This window comes from Synchiropus splendidus, chromosome 12 (assembly GCF_027744825.2).
Source record: "Synchiropus splendidus isolate RoL2022-P1 chromosome 12, RoL_Sspl_1.0, whole genome shotgun sequence".
Lineage (NCBI taxonomy): Eukaryota > Metazoa > Chordata > Actinopteri > Syngnathiformes > Callionymidae > Synchiropus > Synchiropus splendidus.
The window spans coordinates 14,478,545-14,502,252 of NC_071345.1; the positions used below are offsets into that span (position 1 = coordinate 14,478,545).

Consider the following 23,708-nt stretch of genomic DNA (forward strand, 5'->3'; position numbering starts at 1 on the left):
TGAAGACTTATTTTCGTCTTATTTTAGAGGCAAATGGAGGACATTTGTTCGTCTTAACGTATTCTATGTACGTCGGGAATGAGAAAAATACCAACAGTTAAGTGACTAATAAACGAGACACATCGTTAATTTATTTATTTTATATTGGGTCATTTGACAATACTTTAACAATGGGCTGTCTCATTGAATCAAAACAGGAACATGTTGAAAACTAGAAAAGCACTCAGAGAGTTCAAACTTCCACCAAGTAGAATCAGCACAAACTTGAAAATCAAATTGGTTAAACATGGCCACATGTGACTGCCGGCATTTCACTTATCCGCCCTTAACATTTCAAACTATTTTGAACACAGACAGGCAAAGAAATCTAGAGCGGAAAACACCTTGGTGGTGGCAACAAAAGCTCAATAAAGCTCCACCTGCTGGTGAAACAGAGAACCTTCAACACCACAAATGTATCTTAACTTGGCTATGCAACGTTCACTATCCCCGCATTCAACGATCATGTGCACATGAAAGCTGAGAAAACCAAATTATTACTAGAATGCGTGATACCATCTTGGCATGGCCTCCCTTCATTTTATCTGCCTGATTGTTTTCATTAAACACGTTCTAAGAAAAGAGTGTTGAATGTTGTAACTTTGCCAAAGACACTTTTTTGGAACATAAAATATAGTTGATACATTATTTACTTGAAGATGAATCGGCACTTATTAACTGGTGATTAATACTGACGAAAGAAACAACCAGATGCTAAGAGATGAATTTTCCGATTACAAACAAAAAGTAACAGGGAAACGCCATAAAGCAAATGCACGGTGACATGCACATCTTTCAAGTAATACTTGATATCACGTTTCATTGCGATCACAAGCACATGCTGAATAATGGCATGTATGATTGGCTGTAAGCGTACCTCAGTGTAGTGCTTATTAAGAAGTGTGGACAGCTATTTTCCCAGGGGCCAGCATCATCGGTTGGCTTTGTAGACCTGGTCCAAAAATAGGAAATATTCTCTCATTAAATTGGGCTGTTAAAGTGATGAGGTGTTCTTGTGTGTCCCCGTCCCAAAATGACACCTCGCCTTTGTCCATGTTCAGTCGAACACGGATTCTCTCTGGACGCTTCTGCAATTTGAGCTCAGTGCGCTCGGGTGTTAGGACAGTGTACACTCCCTTGCTGAACGCCAGAGACCACACACCTCGGGTGGTGCACACAGTGAACTTCTTTTTACGGGGCACCGACTTCTTACAGACGCCAACCATCCACTTGGGATGGTCACCGACGATGACGTCCCACTTGTGCTTTCCAGAAGTGTAACCTTCAGCCCCCAGAAGAAAGACACAGGGTTCAAAGCGTTCCGAGTTGTCCGGGACCGTCAGTCGTTCGGGGCTCTCATTCACCGTGGTGAGGTCAGGACTGAGACACAGCCAGGGAGAGGTTGTGTTTGGGTCAAGCAGCACTGGATCTGCAGTCAACATCACATACATTCACCAAATGATGGGTCACAATAGGAGAAAATATTGTTCCTGTGATATCGTTTACTCACAATATTTGACATGGGTCTTCATGGCTAACCAGACTTTGTAACTCAAAGCGCCCAGATGTTTGTGGACATCTATTAAGGAGCCATCTGGGAAAGTGCAATCATTACCAGTCCATTCAGAACTAGAAAGAAACAAAAATAAATTGTCACCAAAATGTGCATAGACACAATGTAAAAAGCTGTGCCACAATGAAACGGACAGAGAAAAGGCAGACAACATTATCATCCATTATCAACATTTGATAGAGAATATAGTAGTTTTAGTTGTAATACAACATGACTTTTGATGAATTGAGTCGCATTAAAATTCATTTTTTTGGACACCATGTCATCTCACTTTTGTATTTTTGGGATATACATACCCTCTTTTAAGTCCCTGGAAATTCTGTAACACAGAAAAAGAAACACATGTAACAACTCACCTCAAGACAACACAATTAACCCCTTGTGCATTAGAGTTTTTCCAATGAAATATTCACTGTTTCAAAAGGCTGTCGCTTGGAAAGCATGGACATTTGAAAGCAAACTATAGGAGAAGAATCTTTAGTTCACTCATCTGATTTGTATATGATGGCATTACCAGGTTGAGGCGATAGTTGTACAAGTAACATCCGACTTAAGACCAGGATCGGTTCAGACAAACAGGTCGTAAGTCAGATTGGACATAAGTGGAATGCCATTCAAAATAGCTGACGCAAGGGTTATAGGTACTACTGTAGTGGTAGATCGCTGTGAGAGTGAGATGCTGGGATACTGTGCTGCTGTAACTGTCGAAAAAGCGATGCCAGGCTGCTACGTGCTGCGGTGCCAGACGTTGGAAAAAAAAAAAGCATCGGCTGGCCGTGGTCGTAAGCACGGGTTGATGTAAGTCGAGCAGGTCGTAAGTCGGATGTTACTTGTATGAGAGAGCTTTATAAATGTTAATGTGATCCATTGGAGACATTCTGCCTCATTTCTGAAGCAACGAAGACAATGATGATGATGATGGCTAGGCATCATCAGTGTATTTTCACCCATGCCTTCCATCGCTATTTTCCAATGGTTTTATTTTTTGCACATTCCCACGACAGAGTAAAGCCTTGGCTCCAGTATGCACTCTTGTGGACTTAAGGCAGGTTGCCACATTGTCACTACGGGATGAATATTCCTCTTCAAACTTGCTCACTTGTAACTACTGTGTAACTATAGTCTCACCGACTGGGGGCGCTTTTCAAATCGCATACATAAACATTCCTTCAAATTCCAGGCCACCTGCTTGTGTAAAGTAGTCACTAAGAAATGTCTCTTACCCTTGTTAGGGGTAGATCCTCATTTCCCATTTCCTTTTTCAAGTTGTTGATGAGTTTATTCAAAGCCTCAACATCTTTCTTAGTGGAGACAATCAAATCATCTATGGCAGCTCTCTTCTGCGCTTCCTCGTGGGCGAGAGCTTGTAGGCGTGAGGCTTCCTCTTCTCTGAGGATTTCATGGATCCTCTCGAACTCTGCCTTGATCTGACTCTCCACCATCTCAACCTGATCCTATAAGAATAAAGCCAGACACAGCATTATTAAGCTGCAACAGGGATTGTGTAATATATGCAGTGGTACCTCAATTCTCGACTACAATCCGTTACAGACGGCCGTTCGAGAAGCGACTTGTTCGAAATCTGAACCGATTTTTCCCATTACAATGAATGGAAAAAGAAATAATGCGTTCCAAGCCTTAAAATAGGCTTTTGTAGGAGTGAATGTAGAGTGTCTGCTGCAGGTGCGCTGTTCCTCTATGTGTGTGGCCGCTGCATGTGGGAGGGGTTGCTGAGTGAGTGACGTCTCTCCAGAAGTGAAGAGGTGCCCGGTGCGTGTCCAGCTCTGAATGTGCGCTTCTGTGCAGTTTGGCTGTGACAAAGTCATAAACCAAGTAACTTAGCTCTGTCCCAGACTCGCCTCATCCCTGTCCCAGCTCCAGCCCACAACAGGACATCAAACCCTGGAGTGTGCGCTCCAGCCTCAGAGGTGTGGAGAGCGAGCACCTCCCCAGTGACACTCTACCACGGTCCAGTGAGGAGACAGGAAAGGTTTGAAGAAAAAATAGCTAAAATGTAAGCTAAAAATGTAGCTAACTGAACACGTCTGCATACAGAGGCTGCGTTATACACAATAACAAAGCGAGTCATGGGTCAGCTGATCAGTCCGCGCACGTTTTTTTTTTTCCGGCTTATTTCGGGGGTGTTCTAGTTCTGGATTTTACTTCGAAATCAGAAGCAAAAAAATCTAGAAATTCCGAGACGTTCGAAAACAGAGGCACCACTGTGTAATATCCACCAACCAAATGACCTCACCTTGATGAACTTCCCGGCACAGTCAAGGTCATATGCCAACTTCTTGTGGGCCACCATTCTGCTTTCCAAAATCTTGACGATGAAGCCCAGCTCCTTCTGCAACAGACAAGGGAATAAAATCGTAAACAATGCGATTTTCTTCTTGATGAAACAGTTTTAAATGAACAAAAAAAATGACAAAAAAAGTAGAGGAGCTCTCTACCTTGCACTCTTGCGCCCCATCTTTCAGAGGCAGCAGTTCGTGTCTGGAATGGAGGGACGAGCAGTCCACACACACCGGCACCTCGTCATTCCTGCAGAAGAGCTCCAGCGGCTTCAGGTGGAGACGACAGCTCTCCTCGGAAGGACGATGTTCAGCCCACAGGTGTCGGTGTCTCTGATAAGACTCGCTGACCATGTGAAATGTTCGCTCTTTCCGGGGTTGGTCCTCCTCAAACGCCTTCCGACACAGAGGACAAGTTTTACGACCCACGGCGATGCTGCTCTCCAAACAACTGCGGCAAATGGAGTGTTCGCAGGGCAACAACATGGGCTCCCGGAAGAATTCTTTGCAAACGGGGCAGGCGAGCTCGAGCTCGAGGGGCACGTCCGTCATGGAGTTGGCCATCGTTTACTTTCACTTTCACACCAGGCCCCTGAAGGACAGCAAACACGAGTGAAACCGTCTTCAAATGAACAAATTCCTCAACAGGACAATGACGTCAATAGAACAAATAGCAGCAAATGTAAGTAAAGATAGAAAAGAAAGTTTAATCAAGCGAAATTTACCGAGACGCGTACTTCCACACAGGTCTTCCACTCAGACTCCAAAGTCACTTCCGTATTGACTAGAGGGGAACACTCCTGCCCTCTAGCGGCAGACGCGCGAATTGCCTTTTATTTTTATTGTTCAGAAAAATACGTAACATTGGCCTTATTTCAAAGACAACCGAATACATCCACAAAATAACGTATTAACATCAAAAATATATAAAATGTATTCATAAATATAATCAACGCTAACAACATATCTAACGATGACATTTAAACAGTTCATATAAAAGAAATACACATTTGCAAGTTAATAAAAACGGATCAGCTTGAGGTGACATATGTACAGTACTACATTGCTAATATTCTGTAAATATACTAGCTATAGAGAATTGTGTCTGGTTAAAGGATTTGTGAAAGGTGGGTCGATTAGTAAAGGTCGATTTGATATTTGATATTTCGGAATTAATACAGTAAATCTATCAATTGAAGACCAGACAAATGAAAGAAAAAAAAAGCATATATAATTTCATATATAATTTTTTTTTTTTTTTTTTTCAGCCATCAGCACTTCCTGGTGTGTCTAGATATTATGTTTTAAAGGTGAATCCCATTTTAATTTAATTTTCCGTTCAAATTGGGATACTGGAATTCACCCACTCATGTTCGTATGGAGGATGAAAGGCTGCCGATGAGGAGATCCTATACTGGCAGAGGGGAGCTCTCACTTACAGGAAAAGAAAAATAACCAAGAGAAAGTTTTTTTTTTTTTTTTATGTTCTTTGCAACCGTGGTGAGGTACAGTTCCTGTTTCACATCCTCATTAAAAGCTGATGGTTAGGGTGTCATGCGTAATGGGTGGCTGTTTTGACCCTCCACTTACAGTGTTGCTTGCATACAAATTACATACATATTTTATTGCGTCTGAAACTACTTTTAAATGCCTTGAAAACTCTTATTATAGTCAATCACCATGAATATGAGCACCACCAGCCATGACACCTCCTACTAGATATTCCACTTTTTAACTCGACTTTAGGTTGAGCGGAAGTCAGTTTTTCACAAGCAGTGAATCAGTGAGAATTAAGGGGCGGAGGCGCACATCCTGTTCTCGCAATGTCTGTCAGAGCAAATCTGCATTTATGCTTTTCCAGCTAGAAAATATGAGGTGGCATATCGCAAAACCCCTCTCCCTGCTTTGAACACCATTGAATTATCACAATGGAAAAGGAGGGGCAGGTGTCAGCGGTGACTTCATAATCATAATAATCAGCAGTGAAGTCATAACCCACCTTGCCGTTTAAGTGTGATGAACCGCCACGTGGGTCAATGTGAGCAAGGCAGACAAGACACTGACTGTTGGTTACACGACGCAGATGTCCCCCTCGCACCCAACAAGAGACGGTGGGGGATTTGCTGAGCTGCCTCAAGCGCAGGCTGCGGCGCCCACAATGCAAAACTGAAAACCTCCACAAAGCAAAAAACCCTCCTGCCATTAGACTATGCAACTTGTTTTTGGACTTATCCATCTGCACTACTTACCTCCATCATTTGCCTTATACTATGCATACACTGTGTCAGTATACATTATGACCATCTTTGCTTTCAAAGTCTTCCTTATATTAAAAGGGGAACATCAAGACTGCAGGAAGTTGATGTACTCCATAGCAACAGGCAGTATAGTAACAGAAGAGAGAATATATTTGCTGGCCAAGGCAGTAACAAAACAATATCTAAGTGATTGACTTAAACTGGAAATGTATTTTAAATGCAGTGTAATAGTTCAGGATATTAAACTCCAGTCAATGCCACTTGAATAGTGTGTCTGGGTAAACACTTTAATCCTTTTGTTACCAGTGCAAAAGAAGAAAGTAACAGGTTTAGGAAGTGGTTAAACAGGGTCTATGTGGTCACTGCCAGAATACAGTAGAAGTGGTGAAAGGAGGACAAGGAGAGTTGGAGGTCAGGTGACGAGATTCAGGAGAGTATCAGGGAAACGATGGAAGTGAAGTAACTGTAGGATAAGTCGAGGTAGACGCCAGGCAATGAAGTAGGTTCTCTGTCTATGGCAATGGCTTATAGCAGGTTGTATAAGAGACTGGATGTGAAGGTAAGAGAGTTAAAGCAGAGGGAAAGAGAGAGAGATAGAAAGTGGATGTGCAATACATTAGGCTGATCAAAGACAGGGATGGAAATGTGTTGAAGTGAGTGTGATAGGGATGGTGATGAATGAAAAGATTGAGAGAGAGAGAGAGAGGAGGACAGATGAAGGTGAACTGGTGGATCAGTCGAGAAATTCAGCAAGGTGGAAGTGAGGGAAGCTTTTAATAGGCTAAAGAGCAGGGAAGCAGTTGGCTCAGACAATATCCCAGTCAAGCTATCAAAGTGTTTACGACAGCGAGCAGTGAACTTGAAGGCTGAGATGATGGCAGGTGGTGGAGAGAGCAGTTCAGGTTCAGAGAAGAAGTCAGCATCAGGGTAAGCATAGTTCATTGCTGACAAAGGGCAGAACAGATCTGTTGTTTGCTCTGCGTATGCAAATAGAGAAATACAGAGGAGGTCAGCGGTCAGTTGACTGTGTACTTGTGGAAATAGAGAAAGCTTATAAAAGAGTTCCCAGAGAAGAAGCGTACTATTGTTTATGGCAGCCAGCGACATCCACGAAGTCTGAGGGGTATACAGGAGATGTGTGAGAACAGTGAGACAGTAGTGAGGTGTGATGGAGGAGTGATAGAGAATTCAAGAGTGTTGGATTACATCAGGGATTTGCTGTCGGCCCATTTTTGTTTGCTATTGTTTTGGACAGACTGACGGGACAGGAGTCTCCACGGACTATGATGTTTGCAAATGATGGTGATCTGCAGTCAGAATAAAGATTAGTTGGAAGAGAAGCTGGAGGGTTGGACGTATGAGCTGCAGTAATAAGGGATGAATCTAAGTGGTAGGAAGACTGAAGGAGGGTCCGTGGAGATGCGGAGGGAACAGAAAATAGGTGAAGAGGAGAGTGCAGGTAGAATGGAAGACAACTGGCAGGGTGATTTGTGTGTGAAAGCTCTATTGGACAATGGGACCTGCCATGATGTATAATTTTAGAGAGACAGCAGTTAGAGAGTTAGAATCTGAGGTCTTCAATGGGACTAACAAAGATGAACATGATAACAGACAATGATATCAGAGGGACAGCTCATGTTGAAGTTTGGAGACAGAGATGGGGAGACAGGACAGGTGGATTGGACACATGGAAAAACGGGGCATATTGGACATAGAATGGATATGGAATGGCACTGTTATGAAACCTTGTCAACCCATCACTACAAACTGCACAAACAGGAAGACAACCATTGAGGTTCATGAATATGATAAAGGAACAGTATAGTGAAGGCTGCAAAAGTGGAGGGTGCAGTAACCAGGACATAACATATATAATTTTTTTTTACCATTTCTAGACAATGCAGCTGCATAGTATTGCTGCAAGACCACAGACAGGAAACTCCAGAGACTAGACTCTTGTCACATGAAGCCACTCTCACTGCTTCATATGGCCTCTGGGGAGTGGTATAATGTAGAAAACTCTTAAAAGATTTTTACTTCACTTTAATGGTTGCATTTGCATCCCTTGTTGTTGGTTGTCAAACCCTGCCTGATGATCACACACTGCTACTGCAGAAAACCACGGCCTGAATCTTCGAATGACTTGAAGCTGTTTTTTTTCTGGCTTATTGGCAACCTCACTGACCAGTCATCCCTTTTTTTCAGAAATCCAGAGGTCATTCATGTCTGTGCTTAAACATTTGCTGAGGAAGCACCGGTTTGAACTGATGGAAAGAGGGGCTAACTTTATGTTTCTTTAGCAACGACAGCAAAAACTAGTTGGAATTAATTATTAACGTTCCCCATTTAGACCTTTGGGGGTAAATGCACATTAAATTACTGCAATCTTTCACAGACACACTTATTTCCATCAAGCTATAGCCACAAATATATGCAACTGACATCTGGGGTGCAAAAAAAACAGTACGCAAAAATGAGGAACCTGGACCAGCTGCTAAAATGATGCTAAAACTATGTCACTTGACAGTGAGTAAACAGAGATAAGCAATATCTAAAACAAACATCAAACAAAACACTTATTTACAATTGTGATTTCTTTATCATGGTAAAAACGTCAAAAAAAAAAAAGATATATATATATATAGATAGATAGATAGATAGATAGATAGATAGATAGATAGATAGATTATACAATTCAAAGATATACCGGATATTAATTCACAAACATTTCCCCATGTGTGAATACAGATCTTGCAGCCAAAAATTCATAATTCTGATTGATATGCTACAAATGTCATGCTCATGCGCATCTGATGAATTTCATCAGTGGTTACATCTTCCTCTCCACAAATAGTTCCGTGTGCTTTTTCAAAACCACACAGCTCTGCTCTTAAACACAACAACATGGATGACTGGGTGAGTCACCGTTGCACCTGTTCTTTTAATTTTACAGAATTACTATAGAAATCTATACTGAGTTTAATAATGGTTTGAGCATGTTAAAGCAGAATAAAATAAAATTCTTTTAGGCGTCGTAATTCTTTCCAAATCTTTTCGTAAAAATAATAATTGCGATTTTTTTTTAAATTAAATATTTAAATATACATATCTTGTCCGTGGTTCGGAGCATTGTGCATTGCAATATTTAAAAGTTACATTTTATGTCCTCGAGATAAGCAGATGTTCACTATGAAATTAAAATTATTCTTGAGATATTCACCATTTCGCAATGATCAATCAACGCAAATTTCTGTCAAACAAATCAGTTTTTTTTCTCAACATATTTTTAATCGCTGGTTGATCTGTTTAGGTGCTGTACAGGCATTTCACGGTATTATCCATTAATAATTTTAAATTGCGAATTTTAATAAATTTTCTTCATTTACTTTCCCTCAATTTCATTTAATGCTTTACATTACCTTTTGGCCTTTATTTTCTTCTGTTTTTAATTTTATTTTTCATTTAGAGCGACGTCTTTGCTGGAGAAGATTCGTTTTTCATTGACTGGTCGTTTCTCTTCAATGACACGTCGGAGAATGACTCGTCACTTCCACAAGCCGTTAACTGCTGCTCGGTGGGAATCTGCGACCCCTCCGCTGACCAGGACTTCGATGCGGTCTTCATCCCCATCCTGTACTCGCTGGCCTTCTTCGTGGGTACCCTGGGCAACGGACTTCTTCTCGGAGTTTTGTCGAAGAGTCGAAGAAACTGGAGCGTTGCAGACACCTTCATTTTCCACCTGGCTGTCGCTGACATCCTGCTGCTGCTGACGATGCCTCTGTGGGCCGCGACTGCGGCTCAAGCTGGTGGTTGGTCATTCGGAACTCCCCTGTGCAAATGCGCTGAGGCGCTTTTTACTGTAAGTGCTTGAGTAGAATATCACCACTAGGTGTCACCACAGTAAAGAAAAGCATTTCGCTTATTCCTCACTCACCTGAACCACATTTATTGACTCTATTGATCAGATCAATTTATGATAATAATAAAAATAATAATAATAACAATAATAATAATTTTATTATTTTGAAAGCATATTGATTATAAACAGAGGTGGCTGGTGGACAAACATCCAGCCTTGTGTCAGTTTCACATTCAAATGAAAATAGCTCTTACTGAATTCATGGCAGGGAAAAGTGCGCCACTTATTAAAGCTAAAATGTCAGTGATTTTAGAAAAACAAATCCCCATATGGCGTTATGAAGGTCCCTCAGCGCCCCCTATTGACCAGCCAACACTAAGTACAAGTGAACCATAAACGCAAGAAAGAAACAACCATTCAAAAAGCCTGCATCCCTTTTCTCCCCAGATCAACTTCTATTGTGGAATCTTCCTCCTGGCCTGCATCAGTATCGACCGCTACCTGTCCATCGTCCACGCCACTCAGATGTTCAGTCGCAGGAACCCCAGGTTTGTCCAGGTCAGCTGCTTGGCCGTCTGGATCCTCTCCTTCCTCCTGTCCATTCCTGAGTGGATTTTTCGAGAAGCCGTAAAAGATGTCAGACGTGATGTAACAGAGTGTACCTACTCAACGTCCATTGAAACGTTTAATGACTTGCGCTTTGGTCTGCGGCTGCTCTACCACATCGCTGGCTTCCTCCTGCCTTCTGCCATCCTCATCTTCTGTTACTCCAGCATCTTGCAGCGCCTCAAATGCAGCGCCCAGGGACTCCAAAAGCAAAGAGCTTTCCGTGTGATTGTGGCTATTGTGGTGGTTTTCTTCATTTGCTGGACACCATACAACATCGTTCTCATGGTGGACACACTCCACACACAATCAGACGACATGGCTGTGTCTTGCGGCGCCAAGTCGTCCCTGCAGATAGCCATGACCGTCACCTCATCCATCGGCTTCCTCCACTGCAGCCTTAATCCCATCTTGTACGCCTTTGTAGGAGTGAAGTTTCGACGTCAGCTCCTGGACATCCTGCGCTCTCTCGGCTGCAAGCTGAAGGCAGGGTCCAAAAGGACCCTGTCCACGAAAAGCAGCCGCACTTCTGTCATGTCCGAGTCAGCTGACACTTCCAACTCTCTGGCTATCTGACACGCAGCAATGTCCACGCTGTAATGCTGTAAAATAGTTCTGCCTTCCACCGGAAGATGCACATTTCATTTACAACTTCAGTCCAGATTTACGTCGTGGACGTGGTGTCTGTTTACAGAACCTTGGGAGGTGGTGTACAAACAGAGCGCATCCATTTGGAATGCAGCCTTGTAAATAGCAGCAAACGCAACATGATTTTTTTATACTGAATCTATATCGCTTGCTTTTTTGGCTCCACGCCCCGTATTACTGTCAATGCAAAATAAAGGCGTTGATTTTGATGTGACTCACCATAAGTCGCCTTTTTTGTCTTATTGCTAACACCAGTTAGCCACCAAAAAGAAGAGGAATGTTTACAGATAAATGTGTAAGTAAACAGCTCTGATCAATACGGCGATGAGTTTTTAAAAATCTAATAATTTGAATTACTCATCAACGTCTCACTTATGATCACAATCTTTGGACAACGATCGACAGAGAAAGATCGGGCTGCAATGAGTTGGGCTGGCTGGACTCTCTCCCTCGACCCACCCACTGTTAAAGGCAGGGTCGGAGAAGTTTTCAGTCTCTCTGCAGTCAGCTGTTGCACCAAAATAAATATGATAACATCCTGCCAGGCATTGCTTCAGACAATAATTCTGTTCATTGTTAAGACCCATTATGATGTGGTCAGGTATTTTCCCACCTGTCGAGGAGCTGTGCCGCTCAAGAGGCGTGGCTTCTTGGGAAAGTCCAGCTTTGGAATCTCAAATATAGCGTGCTCAAACCAGAGTCACACACCTTTAAATGGAGGAAAATGCAGTGATGGATAAAATGCTTTTAATTTATTAACAAATGGTGCAGTATTTGTTAAATCACGGTCAGAAGGCTGTTCTCTTCCCTCGATGTTGTGCCTGTCCTGACAAGCCCACTGAAATATTGACTTCTGGATATGACCATCAATGTAGAGTCACGTTTTCTTCAGTTGTTTTGAGGGTTTGAATCTTAAAACAATAGGCTTTGGTTTTCATTTTTTTTTTATTTCTATTCACTTGACCGGATGTGATCGCATCAGTTCTGCTTCAATCAAACCATATTTTACACTTTCTGATCATTTTACTTTTATTCCAATCGAGCCTTTCTCGTGAACAGTCATTTGAGCTTTTTAGAACACAATGCAAAAGAGTTTACTATTTGCAAATATTTATTTTACTTTTCCATTTTACCTCTTTTGTCCTGTCAAAAAGCCTTTCATTTAAAAGATGAAAGGAGTGAAATTCAGTGCCTTTGATGCTAGAATTGAGCTTCAGGAGGGACTGTTGTAGATGAGGTGGTTTCACAGGAACAGAGAACAGATACAACCCGGCAGCTATTAGCAGGAAATCAGCTGAAGGTGTCAAAAGTCACCGCAGACATGTATTTCACAGGAAAAAGGAAGCAAGAGATGTGTGGCCAAAATGTGACGGAACATTCAGCTTTGAATATAAGTTTCATAATTCATATTCAAAGATAATTTGACTACAGGAGAGATGCCATTTAGTCCAACCCCAGCGGCAGTTTGTGGTGCAAACAAATGAAGACTGCACTCGACCAGCAGCACAAGTCAATCATGAGGAGAGGCAAAGCAGCTGATCAGAACACGTAGTGTGCTGCTGTGAGAGGTAAGTGAAAGTCAAACTTCAGTAGCTGACAAATTGGTTTTAAATGCTGTGAAGAACAGCTTTCTTAGTAAAGGAAGTTCATTTTACATTGGATAGAATTGCATTTCAGCATAGACCAGGCAGGTATGGGGTGGATCAATAAACCCTTTGTAACCTATTGCACTTCACATCATGTTCATCTTCAGAAGGTTCTTTTAAAATCAAACATAAATTCAAATATCTACAACTGCAAAAGCCATTGCCAAGACAAAATAGTCCACATCAATAGTTTAAAAAAACATACTGAAAACCTCAGAATTAGAAAGTTTCTCACATTGTAAGCTGATAGACATAATAGCAAGACATCGTGGGAAATGTTGAGGGTTTCAGGAAACGCACTATAAAAATGTTTTCCTCCGTAATTACTCTTTATTAAAGGATCAAGTTAAAGACTTGTTTCCGGCTTCCGTTCTGAGGCAGGGACACTCAAGCTGCTGTTTTTTCTGGGATGCTCTTTTAGGCTATAAGACAGGATAACGGCACAGAACTATCATGAGACAAGCTCAACTCAGAGAACAACAAGCTTTAAGTTTACTCTACTTTTCTTTCCTGCTGTGGTGTGCTTGACAACTGAAAAGGATTATCTTTTTGGCAAGGTGATTCATCTGATAAACATCCTGCTGTTGCTTTGTATTTTGGGATTCAACAGTGTTCACCCTGGGGGTCAATGAGGCTTGTCTTCTTGGTGTTTTGCTACTGAAAGCTCTGTGTAAACAGAGTGAAGTTGAAAACAGAGTAGGAAAACACACCAACTATATTATAAAACCTTATAGAGAAACATAATTTGAGAATTTAAACACATCCAGTTGGAAACAAGTATTGATACAAGATTCTGTCTTGTATTTCCGACCGGACACTTGGGAATCAACTGGAGCTTGACCCAGTTCTCCATGGAAACAAGAATTTTTGAGAACAATAAACAACTCCTCCTCTTACATGATCACCTGACTGATGACATCACAGTTCATCATTGTCTGAGTGTCTACAAACCTGTGTTGCAACAGAGAGGCTGAAGGCTGACACAACCCACATACCAAATTCAAAGAATACACTCTTTAATAGAAAAACATGTCAACCACACCAAAGTCTATGCGTGTTTTCAAGCACATGTAGCAATACTGATGGAAACATAAAGTAACATTCATCTCATAAATGTCATTTGTAGAACAATGATTGTGTAAGCGCCAAAAACTGGAGCATCAATTCCCCTGTATATAATTCCACATACACACTTGTGAATATGACAGATAAAAAGCAAAGTTAAAAAACACAATTCAAAGTAAGAGTATTCACTTTTGTGGAAGTGATGCCACATAAAATAATGATTAAAAAACATCAAAGAGTGGTACAAACAAAAGTGCAATGCTGAATTAGAAGCAGAGAGTTGTTTACACAAATAGATTTGTCGAGCTTACACTGGTTTTTGGACATTTTATAAGGTTCCTGATACACTCCGTGCTTCCAGGCAGAAGTAATCGGTATAAATGAGACGAACGTATTCACGACATGATAGCAATTGGGTTTTTGAATCTGTAACTGGCGAGTTATGAGCCCCGTCCTCTATATTGTCGGATATCTTCTATCTCCTACATTGATTTCTTATTTAGAATACCAGATCATTTGCAATGGATCCAACACAAACAAGAACTGACTGTGGGTGTGCAGGTCAACAATTCCAATTATTATTACCCGCAGTTCTTTAAAAGGTTTACATCTAAACCTTGCAGCCCTCACTAGAAAACCAGACTTGATTCATTCTAAAATGAAATGCTAAACAATAAGAAACACATTTTGGCACTAGACTTTTGTCGGACGGGATTTCGAACTATCAAAATTTAAACATCTCACTTACACCTTTAAACTGACCACACATTTCAAAACTTTTCTTTCAATTCACAAGCAAAGTAACAGACCAGTTATAGTCACACAGCTCCAATAATAACTTGTTAAACTTGTCACTGCTGAGTGAGTGACTGAATTAACCAAACAGAAACTCCAGTCGAAAGTGTGCACATGACCATGTTTAAACAGTTGCGGCGAACTGAAAAACAGAAAGTCATGTTTTTCAGATGTTAGATTGTAACCACCCTTCCACTTTGTTGAAAAATAAATAAGCAAAATTCCAATAAACGTATTTATAATAGTGACATAAACGCCTTCCTCAAGTGTGAATAGCTATTTGTCATCACACATAATTCCACTGCTATAGGAAACATTGCGTCAGTCTGACAGGGCTGGTGAGCAGTCACATGACACATACAGCAAAAAGGTCAGTCCTTTTTGAGAGTAAAACGCTCACAATGTTCTCAGAGTACGACACAAATGAACTGATACTTGACATTGTGACCTCATCATTTCAGAGTGCACTGACGTGTCCTCCTACTCAGTTAAAAATAAAAATAAAAAAAGATATATCTGTTCAACCTTCACTGACACATTTCCCAATTGAGAAACAGCTGATCTACTCCGAGCCTCCGGCAGATGACTGAGCTCAACCATGTGAAGGGAAATCATTTCAGTTGCTTGTATCCTTGATCGAATCACGGAGCGATTGTTGGCTGATAACAATTTTGCACGCTTTCAACTGAGATGACTCCACTTCACACGGTTCAGTGTTGGTCCGTTTCAAAGGTTGGTACTCTGTGGTGTAAAGAAGGAGTCAAATAACGGAGCCCCCGACAACCTGACAAACCAGCTACTGTAGAGAATACAGAAGACAATATTTCAGGTGGGTACGTAGATACAACTAAATTCAGCTTCAGACAATTGCCCACTCAAACATGTGCACCCTGACTCACCCTGGCAACAAAAAATCCTCAAAACAACCGTCCGTTTTCTGAACCCTTTTTTCTTTTTTTTTGATTCACATCACACAGTCCATTTTCTCACCACCTTCTTCATCGTAGTTTCTTCAACTCGCTTCGGGTTTGGCAGTTAAATGGTGGCCTACACAGTATACATTAGGCGGCCTCAATTCCTCTCGTAACATTGAAAATAACTCCTCGTGTGAAAAGACAAGTCTCATCCATCTCTCCCTGTCCTGGGCGATTGTCGTCCACTACCTCAACTTTCTTTAAATGCCACAGGGCTCATGAGTAGCTTGTACCGCACTGCATTGCTTCACCTATCGCATAACTATATCATTTATTTTGAAATATATAAAACAAAAAAGTACAGAAAAGGTCACCCAACAGACCCTGTCTCCAAGTGTATAGTGGATACATAATGTTAAAGAGGAGACTACGGAACTACTTCCTGATTCAGAGGAAAGTGAAGGAGCCTGACCTTCATGTGACAGGCCCATTTATACACATTCATGAAGCACCGCTACTGAGTAATCCTGATCCATTTCTGGCTGTAAAATTCCCTTTTGTCACCAATTGTCACATGAGGCATCGGCACTAGGTTGACTTGACCTGATTTTCGACTGTAAACTGCTTGATCTCGTCCTTGTCAACATTCTGGCACACCAAAGGGCTCTCGCCGACGCCCAACTCCCACATGGAGCCTTTGAATTCTGTCCTTTTGCACCGGAGGGTCGCAAGGGCCTGATTTCTAAATTTTTTGCAGAGGCTGAGATAGAGCAGTGGTCGAAGGCAGGCGTGAAGGCAGCCAAGGGCCGCGGTGACTGCCAGACTTTTGTTCTGCGAGCTGCCACTTTCCTCAGGGTTCTTCTCGCTGCCCCGGGCAGTGTCCACCAGGAGGACGACGCTGTAGGGAATCCAGCAGAGCATGAAAACAGCAGCCAGCAGCTGAACGATCTTCACGCTCTTCCGCTTTATGAGACTTTTACTGCTCTGCTGAACCCAGAGAAGGCCGCTGGAGAAGCAGACGACCAGGACGCCTGCAAGGCTCAGGAGGTGATGAATCAGGCGCGATGGTCGCTGCCAGTCGGGAAGATAAAAGCTGGGAACACACAGGGTTCTATCCACCTCCACTGGAGCTTTTTTAACCTCGGTGGCACCCAAATCTGGGATGGTGAGGAGCAGAGCGGCCAGCCAGGCCACCGCGCAGCCGATCTGAGCGTTGCACGGAGTATTGAGGAAGAACAGGCCCTTTGTGTGGATGATGGACAGATAAAGATCCAAACTGATGCAGACCAGTAGCAAGAATCCAAAGAAGTAGTTGATCTGTGAAGGGAAAAAAATAATGAGCTGGCGATAAGCAAATGTTTGCATTCCTGACCAGAGTCATAGTGTTGAAGGATCCCTGACACGGTTCTGGAACTGTGCATAAACATGCAGCATGGAATCGTTTTTTTTATCGTGTCTACTAACTGGTGCTGTCAAATTCAGACATTAAATAATCGTAAACATTTCCAAGAGAGCTCTTGTGACGCGCCTTGATGACATCACAAGACGGCCATCCGACAGGAGTCAATGTAAACAAGCACTTGCAGGATTTTTTCCGAGCATATGGGGTTGTCTCCGACTTCCTTCCAAGTACGCCCTTCACAGGCAGAGTCCGCCTCGACTGACGGTGATGGCACACTAACATACAATTCACACTTCTCTACGTGTTGAAAAAAACTGAGAGCTGAAAACTCCTATGCTCACAGGAGCCCCGTGTTCAGCTTCAAAATCATGAAGAAACACTGCGTGGCAGCTGGACGTCCTAACAGGACCAGTGAAAGCGTATGCCTGTTCTGCCCAAAAGAACAGTTGGCTAACTCTCATGAGTTGGATGAGCGAGAGAACTACACACGTCAAGATAGTTCTTGCTGGAAAATGTTGCTCATATAATCATTAGAGGAAGCTAATTATTTCTTATTTTATATCCATTTGACTCCAACCTCAGAAAAACTGACTATGGCTGCACATGCATTTCCCATCCTCTGCTCAGCATTTCCTGGAAAGTACGTGACTACACGTGCCAAGATTCATGAACAGGCTGCAGCAGGCCACCGGGCAGTCTCCTTTCACTTTCACTCCAGCACCGGCAGAGCAGACATTAAAACGCCCTTGCTAGTTTGCACATGTTCAGAAACTTCTCACTGATATATGAAGGAATTATCAGAAGAAAAGGAGTTTTAGTCAGTTTACTTACATTAAAAACGGCCGCGATGAACCTGCAGGGAGGATTGCTGACACTTATAGTGGCCTGTACTGCCCACACAGGCAGGGTCAGCAGCAGCAGGATGTCCACCACACACAGGTTAAGCACAAGAACGTCGGACGTTCTCCAAGCTTTCCGCTTCTGAGCAAGGACGGCCACAATCAAACCGTTTCCAAGAAGACCTACAATTGTTATCAAGAAGTACACAACTGGGATCCACACAGCTTTTCCCTTTGCAAACTCCTCATCCGGCTTGTACTCATAGTCTGTATAGTCGATGGTGTAGTTCTCCAGAAACACTCCATCAAGTTCTGCATCTATCCTGCTGGAATTCATGTTGCTCTTCTGTGGAGACAGCAGACCACACAGATATCAGGAATGCAGCTGAAAGCCTCCAGACCCTGAGTCTTAAACCTCCTTGAAGACAAGCACCACCCTCTGTGTCACAGCAGCGGGGAGAATTCTGCAAAACCCCTGCACACGGCTTTTATCATCCAGCCCGAGTCACATGGTATGATGTCACTGTATGAGGCAACAGCGAAAGGGAAAACCCAGGATCGACGTTTGAAAGGTTTTTTTTTTCAGATAAACATATATTTGGAAGCTTACTTGGGATTTTCCCATAAGCTGACAGAGGAAGTAAGGTCTGGGTATCAATAATGGAACACCCCATGAGGTTTAGCACGAGAAAGGCGATAGAGTACTACTTACTTACTTACAAAATAATGTATTTATTACTACTATTATTAATACATTCATTTCATGAAGAAACAATGAAGAAAACTGAGTTTGTGATTTTCTGATCAAGAAAGATATTTAAATGAACAAAATATATAAATGAAATATACAATAAAGAAGCATGTTTTTGCAGGTATTAACATTATGTCGTAAAATCCAGTAGAATTTTGTATCTCTACTGAGTATCACTTACATTATTAGAGAATTTTTTAGAACTCCATACTCTGACCCACACTTCAACTGATCTGGAGACATTCTTTAGAAGCCTCAGTTCCTTGACAAACATTGGGACACACATGCATGGGAGTTATTGCAACACTAAACTAAAGAAATCATTTTGTGAGTCAATTGTTCCAACTTCCGGTACCACGAAAACTTCTGATCAAAGGCTGTGTACTATATAAATACAATGACTGTACAACAGTACCTCTCTATGTACAACCTTTGTGCACTTCAAACATGCATATACATGAGGTTTCATGATAAAAATACAAAGTGAAGGACAGCAAAATGACTTTGCATTTTCCATGACAAACACTGGTGATTAAGTAAGACGTGGTGAGTTATCAGGATGTTTGGGACACATTTGGTTTGGTTATTAATGTAAGACCATTCCCGCCAGGTAAAACAATGACTTTTCATCATAAGAGAAACACTGACTGCTCCGTTTATGCATTGATATTAGCAAGTTTTTAGATTTAGGGTTTTGAGACAGGGCATCCCAATGACCATGGCCTGGATGGGAATGGGGGGGGGTTCAAAACCGCAGTATTTAACTGTCTTTTGTGCAGTTGTTCTCTTGCCAAATGCTGCTCTGACAACTTATTTAAGCAGCACTTTAGCCTAGCTTTATTTTTTACCTGACAGGAATGGGTTTCCGAGCATATTGGTTAACAAAACGTACATGGACCTATGATATAATCTACACAGATGAGATACAAAATAGCAACCCCCTATACCAGCTACCATGCCGTCCAAACATTTGCCGCCAAATCAGCCTCCCTTTTGAGGAGTTCTGGTCAGCAACGATTAAGAATAGTCAAAGGAAGGAAAAGCAGTGACCCAGAAACCGGGTCATCAGCAGCCAAGTCTTATTAATAAACTTGGGCGGCGGTGCTAGTTTGCTTGCTCTGTGTATGGCACAAGCTACACAGCTGCCTTATTCATGGGTTTATCTCACCTAAACCACCCTTGTCACGATACCCATGAAGTCTTTCAGTCCTGGGACAAAACTGCCGACTAAGAAAAAGTAAGTTTCACAGTTGGAACCACAGTGCATTGGAGAGACGTTGTCTGGTCTGATGAATGACCACGTCTTTCAAGCCACAATGGCCATTGATGGCACTGGGGTCATTGCTTCACACGGAACATTTGGCAGCTTTTGATCCCCGTAACACATTTAAAATGCATCAAAAGATGTGGCTGCCTCAAATATTCTGATATTCAACATGATCAAGCAAGGCTCTACGGTGGGCCTTGAGTGACCTTTGTATATCTCTAATAGTTCATAAGAGTGTATTGTACAACTACTGCTGTGTTTTGATGTCAACATTCCATTGGAGATTCCACTTCTGAGTGAAAACATTTTGCATGATGTGTTCCATAAACTGCCCGACATTGCCCATGTTCAGATATGTATGGCTGCAAAACACCAAATATAATGAAGGGCTTTGAGTTGAAATTCCATTTGCATCATAATCATGATGTAGTTAACCTCTTGTATGACCGTCCTTCAACCACAAGGCAGGAAGTCTCAGCACCACATGCAAGTTACAGTATATAAATGTAACATAAGAGATTAAATCAACACAAAAGTTTATATATATATATATATATATATATTCACATTGTATTTTTTGCATGCAACAGTTTGAGGTTTCCTTTGGTATGAACAGGCTTGAATGAAACGAAAATGAAACAGAAAGATTCGATTTCCCGACAATATCGAAAAAGATTTGACAATGCGCAGTCGTCGCTCTTCTTCAAGACAACCTCGTTTCAGTTGCCGCGACAGCGTTTGCAAAACAGCTTTGTGCATTGAACAGCAACACAAATGACCAAGCAGAAGCTATTTACGGCAACATGTAGATGTTTCACATGACTATTTATGTTTATACGCCCAGGACACTGAATAAATATCAGGAGGAATCTCGCGGCGGCTGAGAACCGAGGCGATTCTGTTTTGGAGAACAAAAACAGAATCGCCTTGAAACAACAGGAACTACAAACAACTCCTTGCGAAAGAAAGGCGTCCCTAAGAAATCGACGTTTCGGGGTTTTCCCAACAAAATACATAGAATATAGCACATTCGCTTACCAGGTTTGAGGTTGTTTTGCTGATAAGACGGGTCACGTCGCGCCGCACATTGCTGTTACGACCACATTCGTCACGTTCAAAAGTTTAATCATAACATCCGGTGACTTCATTTCAAAATAAGAGTAGAACTTTTCATCGTGGGCCAATAGTGGTTTATTAAGTGTTATTATCTATCTTAATATTTTGAGCAATACTTCATTAATCAGGATCGTCCGATTTTGTAAAAAAAAAAAAACAAACTTCATTAAGTTATAATATGGAAGGAAATGATATTATCAGTTGCGAACGTAGCTGCATGTTGGCTGGTTTACCTATTCCTATTGTGGACTCCTTCTGCTTCCTGGGAACCACCATCACTGAGGACCTCAAATGGGAGCCAACCATCAGGTCCCTCATCAGGAAGGCCCAGCAGAGAATGTTCTTTCTGAGGCAGCTACGAAAACTACGACTGCCGACGAAGTTGCTGGTGGAGTTCTACACGGCCATCATCCAGTCCATCCTCACCTCCTCTATCACCGTCTGGTACAACAGCGCCACCTCCAGGGACAAGAGCAGACTGCAGCGCATCGTACGTTCTGCTGAGAAGGTGATCGGTTGCAGCCTGCCACCTCTTCAGGACCTGTATGCCTCTAGGACCCAGAGACGTGCAGGTCGGATCAGAGCCGACCCTTGTCACCCTGGACATAGACTGTTTGTTCCTCTTCCCTCTGGCAGGAGGCTACGGTCCATCCAGACCAGAACCTCCCGTCACAGGAACAGCTTCTTTCCCTCGGCCGTCAGACTGTTAAATTCGTGAACAGCCTTGTTGTTATGCTATTCTATTTATTTTATTTTATTTTATTTGTTTTTTTGTTGCACTTTATTCCAAGGCACTTTCCTAGTGAGTGGGCTCCCCACTGACCATGGCGATAAATTTGATTCTGAAATTTGATTCTGCAGAGGAGCGCGCCTTTGTAAAGAAACTGCGCTGCAATAAGGCATGCTTCCACCAGAGGGTGGTATTTACTTGTCAGGAATCTTCATATCGTGTTCATGAGCGTTTCCGACGTGTTGCGCTGTTGGAAATGTCAATGTCGTTTATTTGTGAAAGCGTTCTCCTTCTATTCAAATTGATGACCTAACTGTCTCGGTGAGTCTTTTCGTGTGGTATTTTGCCGTCACCCTTTTGGATTATTTTTTAATATAAAAAATAAATCACTAAATGGTTTCTTGTCATTCTTTCTTGGCGAGGTTAATGTTCAATCTAAAATCTTAATTTCGCTTCACTCGCAGTTATTGTACACCTCGGTGTCTTTTGCATTTCTGTTCTGAGTATTTATTTATTTATTTTTGACTCAACTTGCTTTGAAAAGAGCCCATACTGATACTATACATATTTGACCAACTCTGGTTCAGATTTGAACAATCCCAGATTATCGTTTTAAAAAACCGATTTGACCGTATGCATCATTCATGGTGCAATGCTGTACTTGACACACATCTATATTAAATATGAATTAAATACATGAATGCTTTCATAGCAGCGTCATTCAAACGTTTCATTGAAAGTCCCTGGTTGTCTTCACACCTGATGCTTGCAACTTCCAACAAAACTTGTGGGTGAGATGTTGATGACACACCACAAAGCTGTGAAATTCTGCTGAGTTACAGGGCGGTTAAGGCAGTAAGAAATGTTGACAGAATGATTTAGAACCAGGTTTGATTCAGGGAAGTTGGTGATGCTTGGTAGTTCTTTTTTCTTTTGAAGAGACAATTTCTATTGACATAGTAACACATGCCACATAGTGCATGTCTGAATGTGGCTTGGCAACTATGTCAAACCAGTGTAAATGATGTCAGACACCACATATGAATATTCGATCACTAATTGCAACTCCAGTATTTGACTGTCAAAAATAAACGAATAAGCAGGAAGTGGCACCTCTGCTGCATGGGGAGATAGAGTTGTTGCAGCTGCTTCTCACTTCCCAGTTATGATACTCGAGGTGATTCATTCTTGACACTGACACTGACTTTTTGTAACGCTGTTCTTGTTACAATACTCCCTCTGCACAGAACTCACACTGGCAGAGAGAGCAGTTTACCATGGAGTCATTTTGTCCAAAAAATAAGGATCCAGGCAGGAGAAACATTTCATCTTCTATTAGCTGTGGATTAATATACTTAAAATGATTGCTTATATATATATATATATATATATATATATATATATATATATATATATATATATATATATAGGATGATAACCTCAAACATGGAGGGACCCCTCAACAAAAGCAGTCTGCTTGCTTTTGTTGAGGGGTGTTTTTTGCTACCCATTAAAATTAAAATTCTTACACAAATATTTTCAAGACATCAAAAGAGCATTAGTGTAAATAAGGTGATATAAAAACTTGAATATAGCCACCATCGTGATTTATTGTGCTATTGTCAAACTGATGCAAAGTGAACAATATTTTGTTGTTTAACTGTATGTATGGGTCCATCATTTGATTCAGTAATATACCAATTTATTCAAATTGAAAAATGTGGCTTCTTGTGGCAAATATTCTTTTACTATTAAACTGTGATTAATTGAGATTAATTAATCACAAATTCTCTAATTAACTAGATTCATTTCTTAATCGAATGCCACCCATAGTTCACATTCCCTGATAGATAGATAGATAGATAGATAGATAGATAGATAGATAGATAGATCGATAGGTAGA

At 41.6% G+C, this 23,708-nt stretch overlaps 3 protein-coding genes across 4 annotated transcripts; 1 reads left to right on the forward strand and 2 right to left on the reverse strand.

Moving 5' to 3' along the window:
• Positions 1-129: 129 nt before the first annotated feature.
• trim35-28 (tripartite motif containing 35-28) lies at positions 130-4,712 on the reverse strand. 2 transcript variants are annotated; one of them, XM_053881152.1, is made up of 7 exons: positions 4,635-4,712; positions 4,069-4,501; positions 3,867-3,962; positions 2,836-3,066; positions 1,909-1,931; positions 1,550-1,668; positions 130-1,468 (listed from the first exon to the last, which is right to left on the reverse strand). In XM_053881152.1, exons 2-7 carry the CDS (start codon positions 4,471-4,473, stop codon positions 933-935), a joined length of 1,410 nt encoding a protein of 469 aa, XP_053737127.1. In that variant the 5' UTR covers positions 4,474-4,501; positions 4,635-4,712; the 3' UTR covers positions 130-932. The 2 variants fall into 2 exon arrangements, with proteins under 2 accessions (XP_053737127.1, XP_053737128.1); XM_053881153.1 differs by having other exon boundaries at positions 4,647-4,700.
• Positions 4,713-9,071: 4,359 nt separating this feature from the next.
• cxcr3.1 (chemokine (C-X-C motif) receptor 3, tandem duplicate 1) lies at positions 9,072-11,479 on the forward strand. The gene is made up of 3 exons (XM_053880265.1): positions 9,072-9,083; positions 9,634-10,026; positions 10,474-11,479. Exons 1-3 carry the CDS (start codon positions 9,072-9,074, stop codon positions 11,206-11,208), a joined length of 1,140 nt encoding a protein of 379 aa, XP_053736240.1. The 3' UTR covers positions 11,209-11,479.
• A 2,463-nt stretch (positions 11,480-13,942) lies between these two features.
• On the reverse strand, positions 13,943-21,065 carry LOC128768262 (C-X-C chemokine receptor type 3-like). The gene is made up of 3 exons (XM_053881023.1): positions 20,998-21,065; positions 17,934-18,287; positions 13,943-17,017 (listed from the first exon to the last, which is right to left on the reverse strand). Exons 2-3 carry the CDS (start codon positions 18,276-18,278, stop codon positions 16,289-16,291), a joined length of 1,074 nt encoding a protein of 357 aa, XP_053736998.1. The 5' UTR covers positions 18,279-18,287; positions 20,998-21,065; the 3' UTR covers positions 13,943-16,288.
• Positions 21,066-23,708: the final 2,643 nt, after the last annotated feature.

Bases quoted from the DNA above. Each gene is read 5' to 3' on its own strand.
- trim35-28 (XM_053881152.1), bottom strand. From the start codon at position 4,473: ATGGCCAACTCCATGACGGACGTGCCCCTCGAGCTCGAGCTCGCCTGC. The intron at 3,067-3,866 runs GTGAGGTCATTT...TTATTCTTATAG, and splicing joins GTGCCGGGAAGTTCATCAAG to GATCAGGTTGAGATGGTGGA. The intron at 1,932-2,835 runs GTAAGAGACATT...TCTGTGTTACAG, and splicing joins AGGATCTACCCCTAACAAGG to AATTTCCAGGGACTTAAAAG.
- cxcr3.1 (XM_053880265.1), top strand. The intron at 10,027-10,473 runs GTAAGTGCTTGA...TTTTCTCCCCAG, and splicing joins GCGCTGAGGCGCTTTTTACT to ATCAACTTCTATTGTGGAAT.
- LOC128768262 (XM_053881023.1), bottom strand. From the start codon at position 18,278: ATGAATTCCAGCAGGATAGATGCAGAACTTGATGGAGTGTTTCTGGAG. The intron at 17,018-17,933 runs GTAAGTAAACTG...TTCCCTTCACAG, and splicing joins TCATCGCGGCCGTTTTTAAT to ATCAACTACTTCTTTGGATT.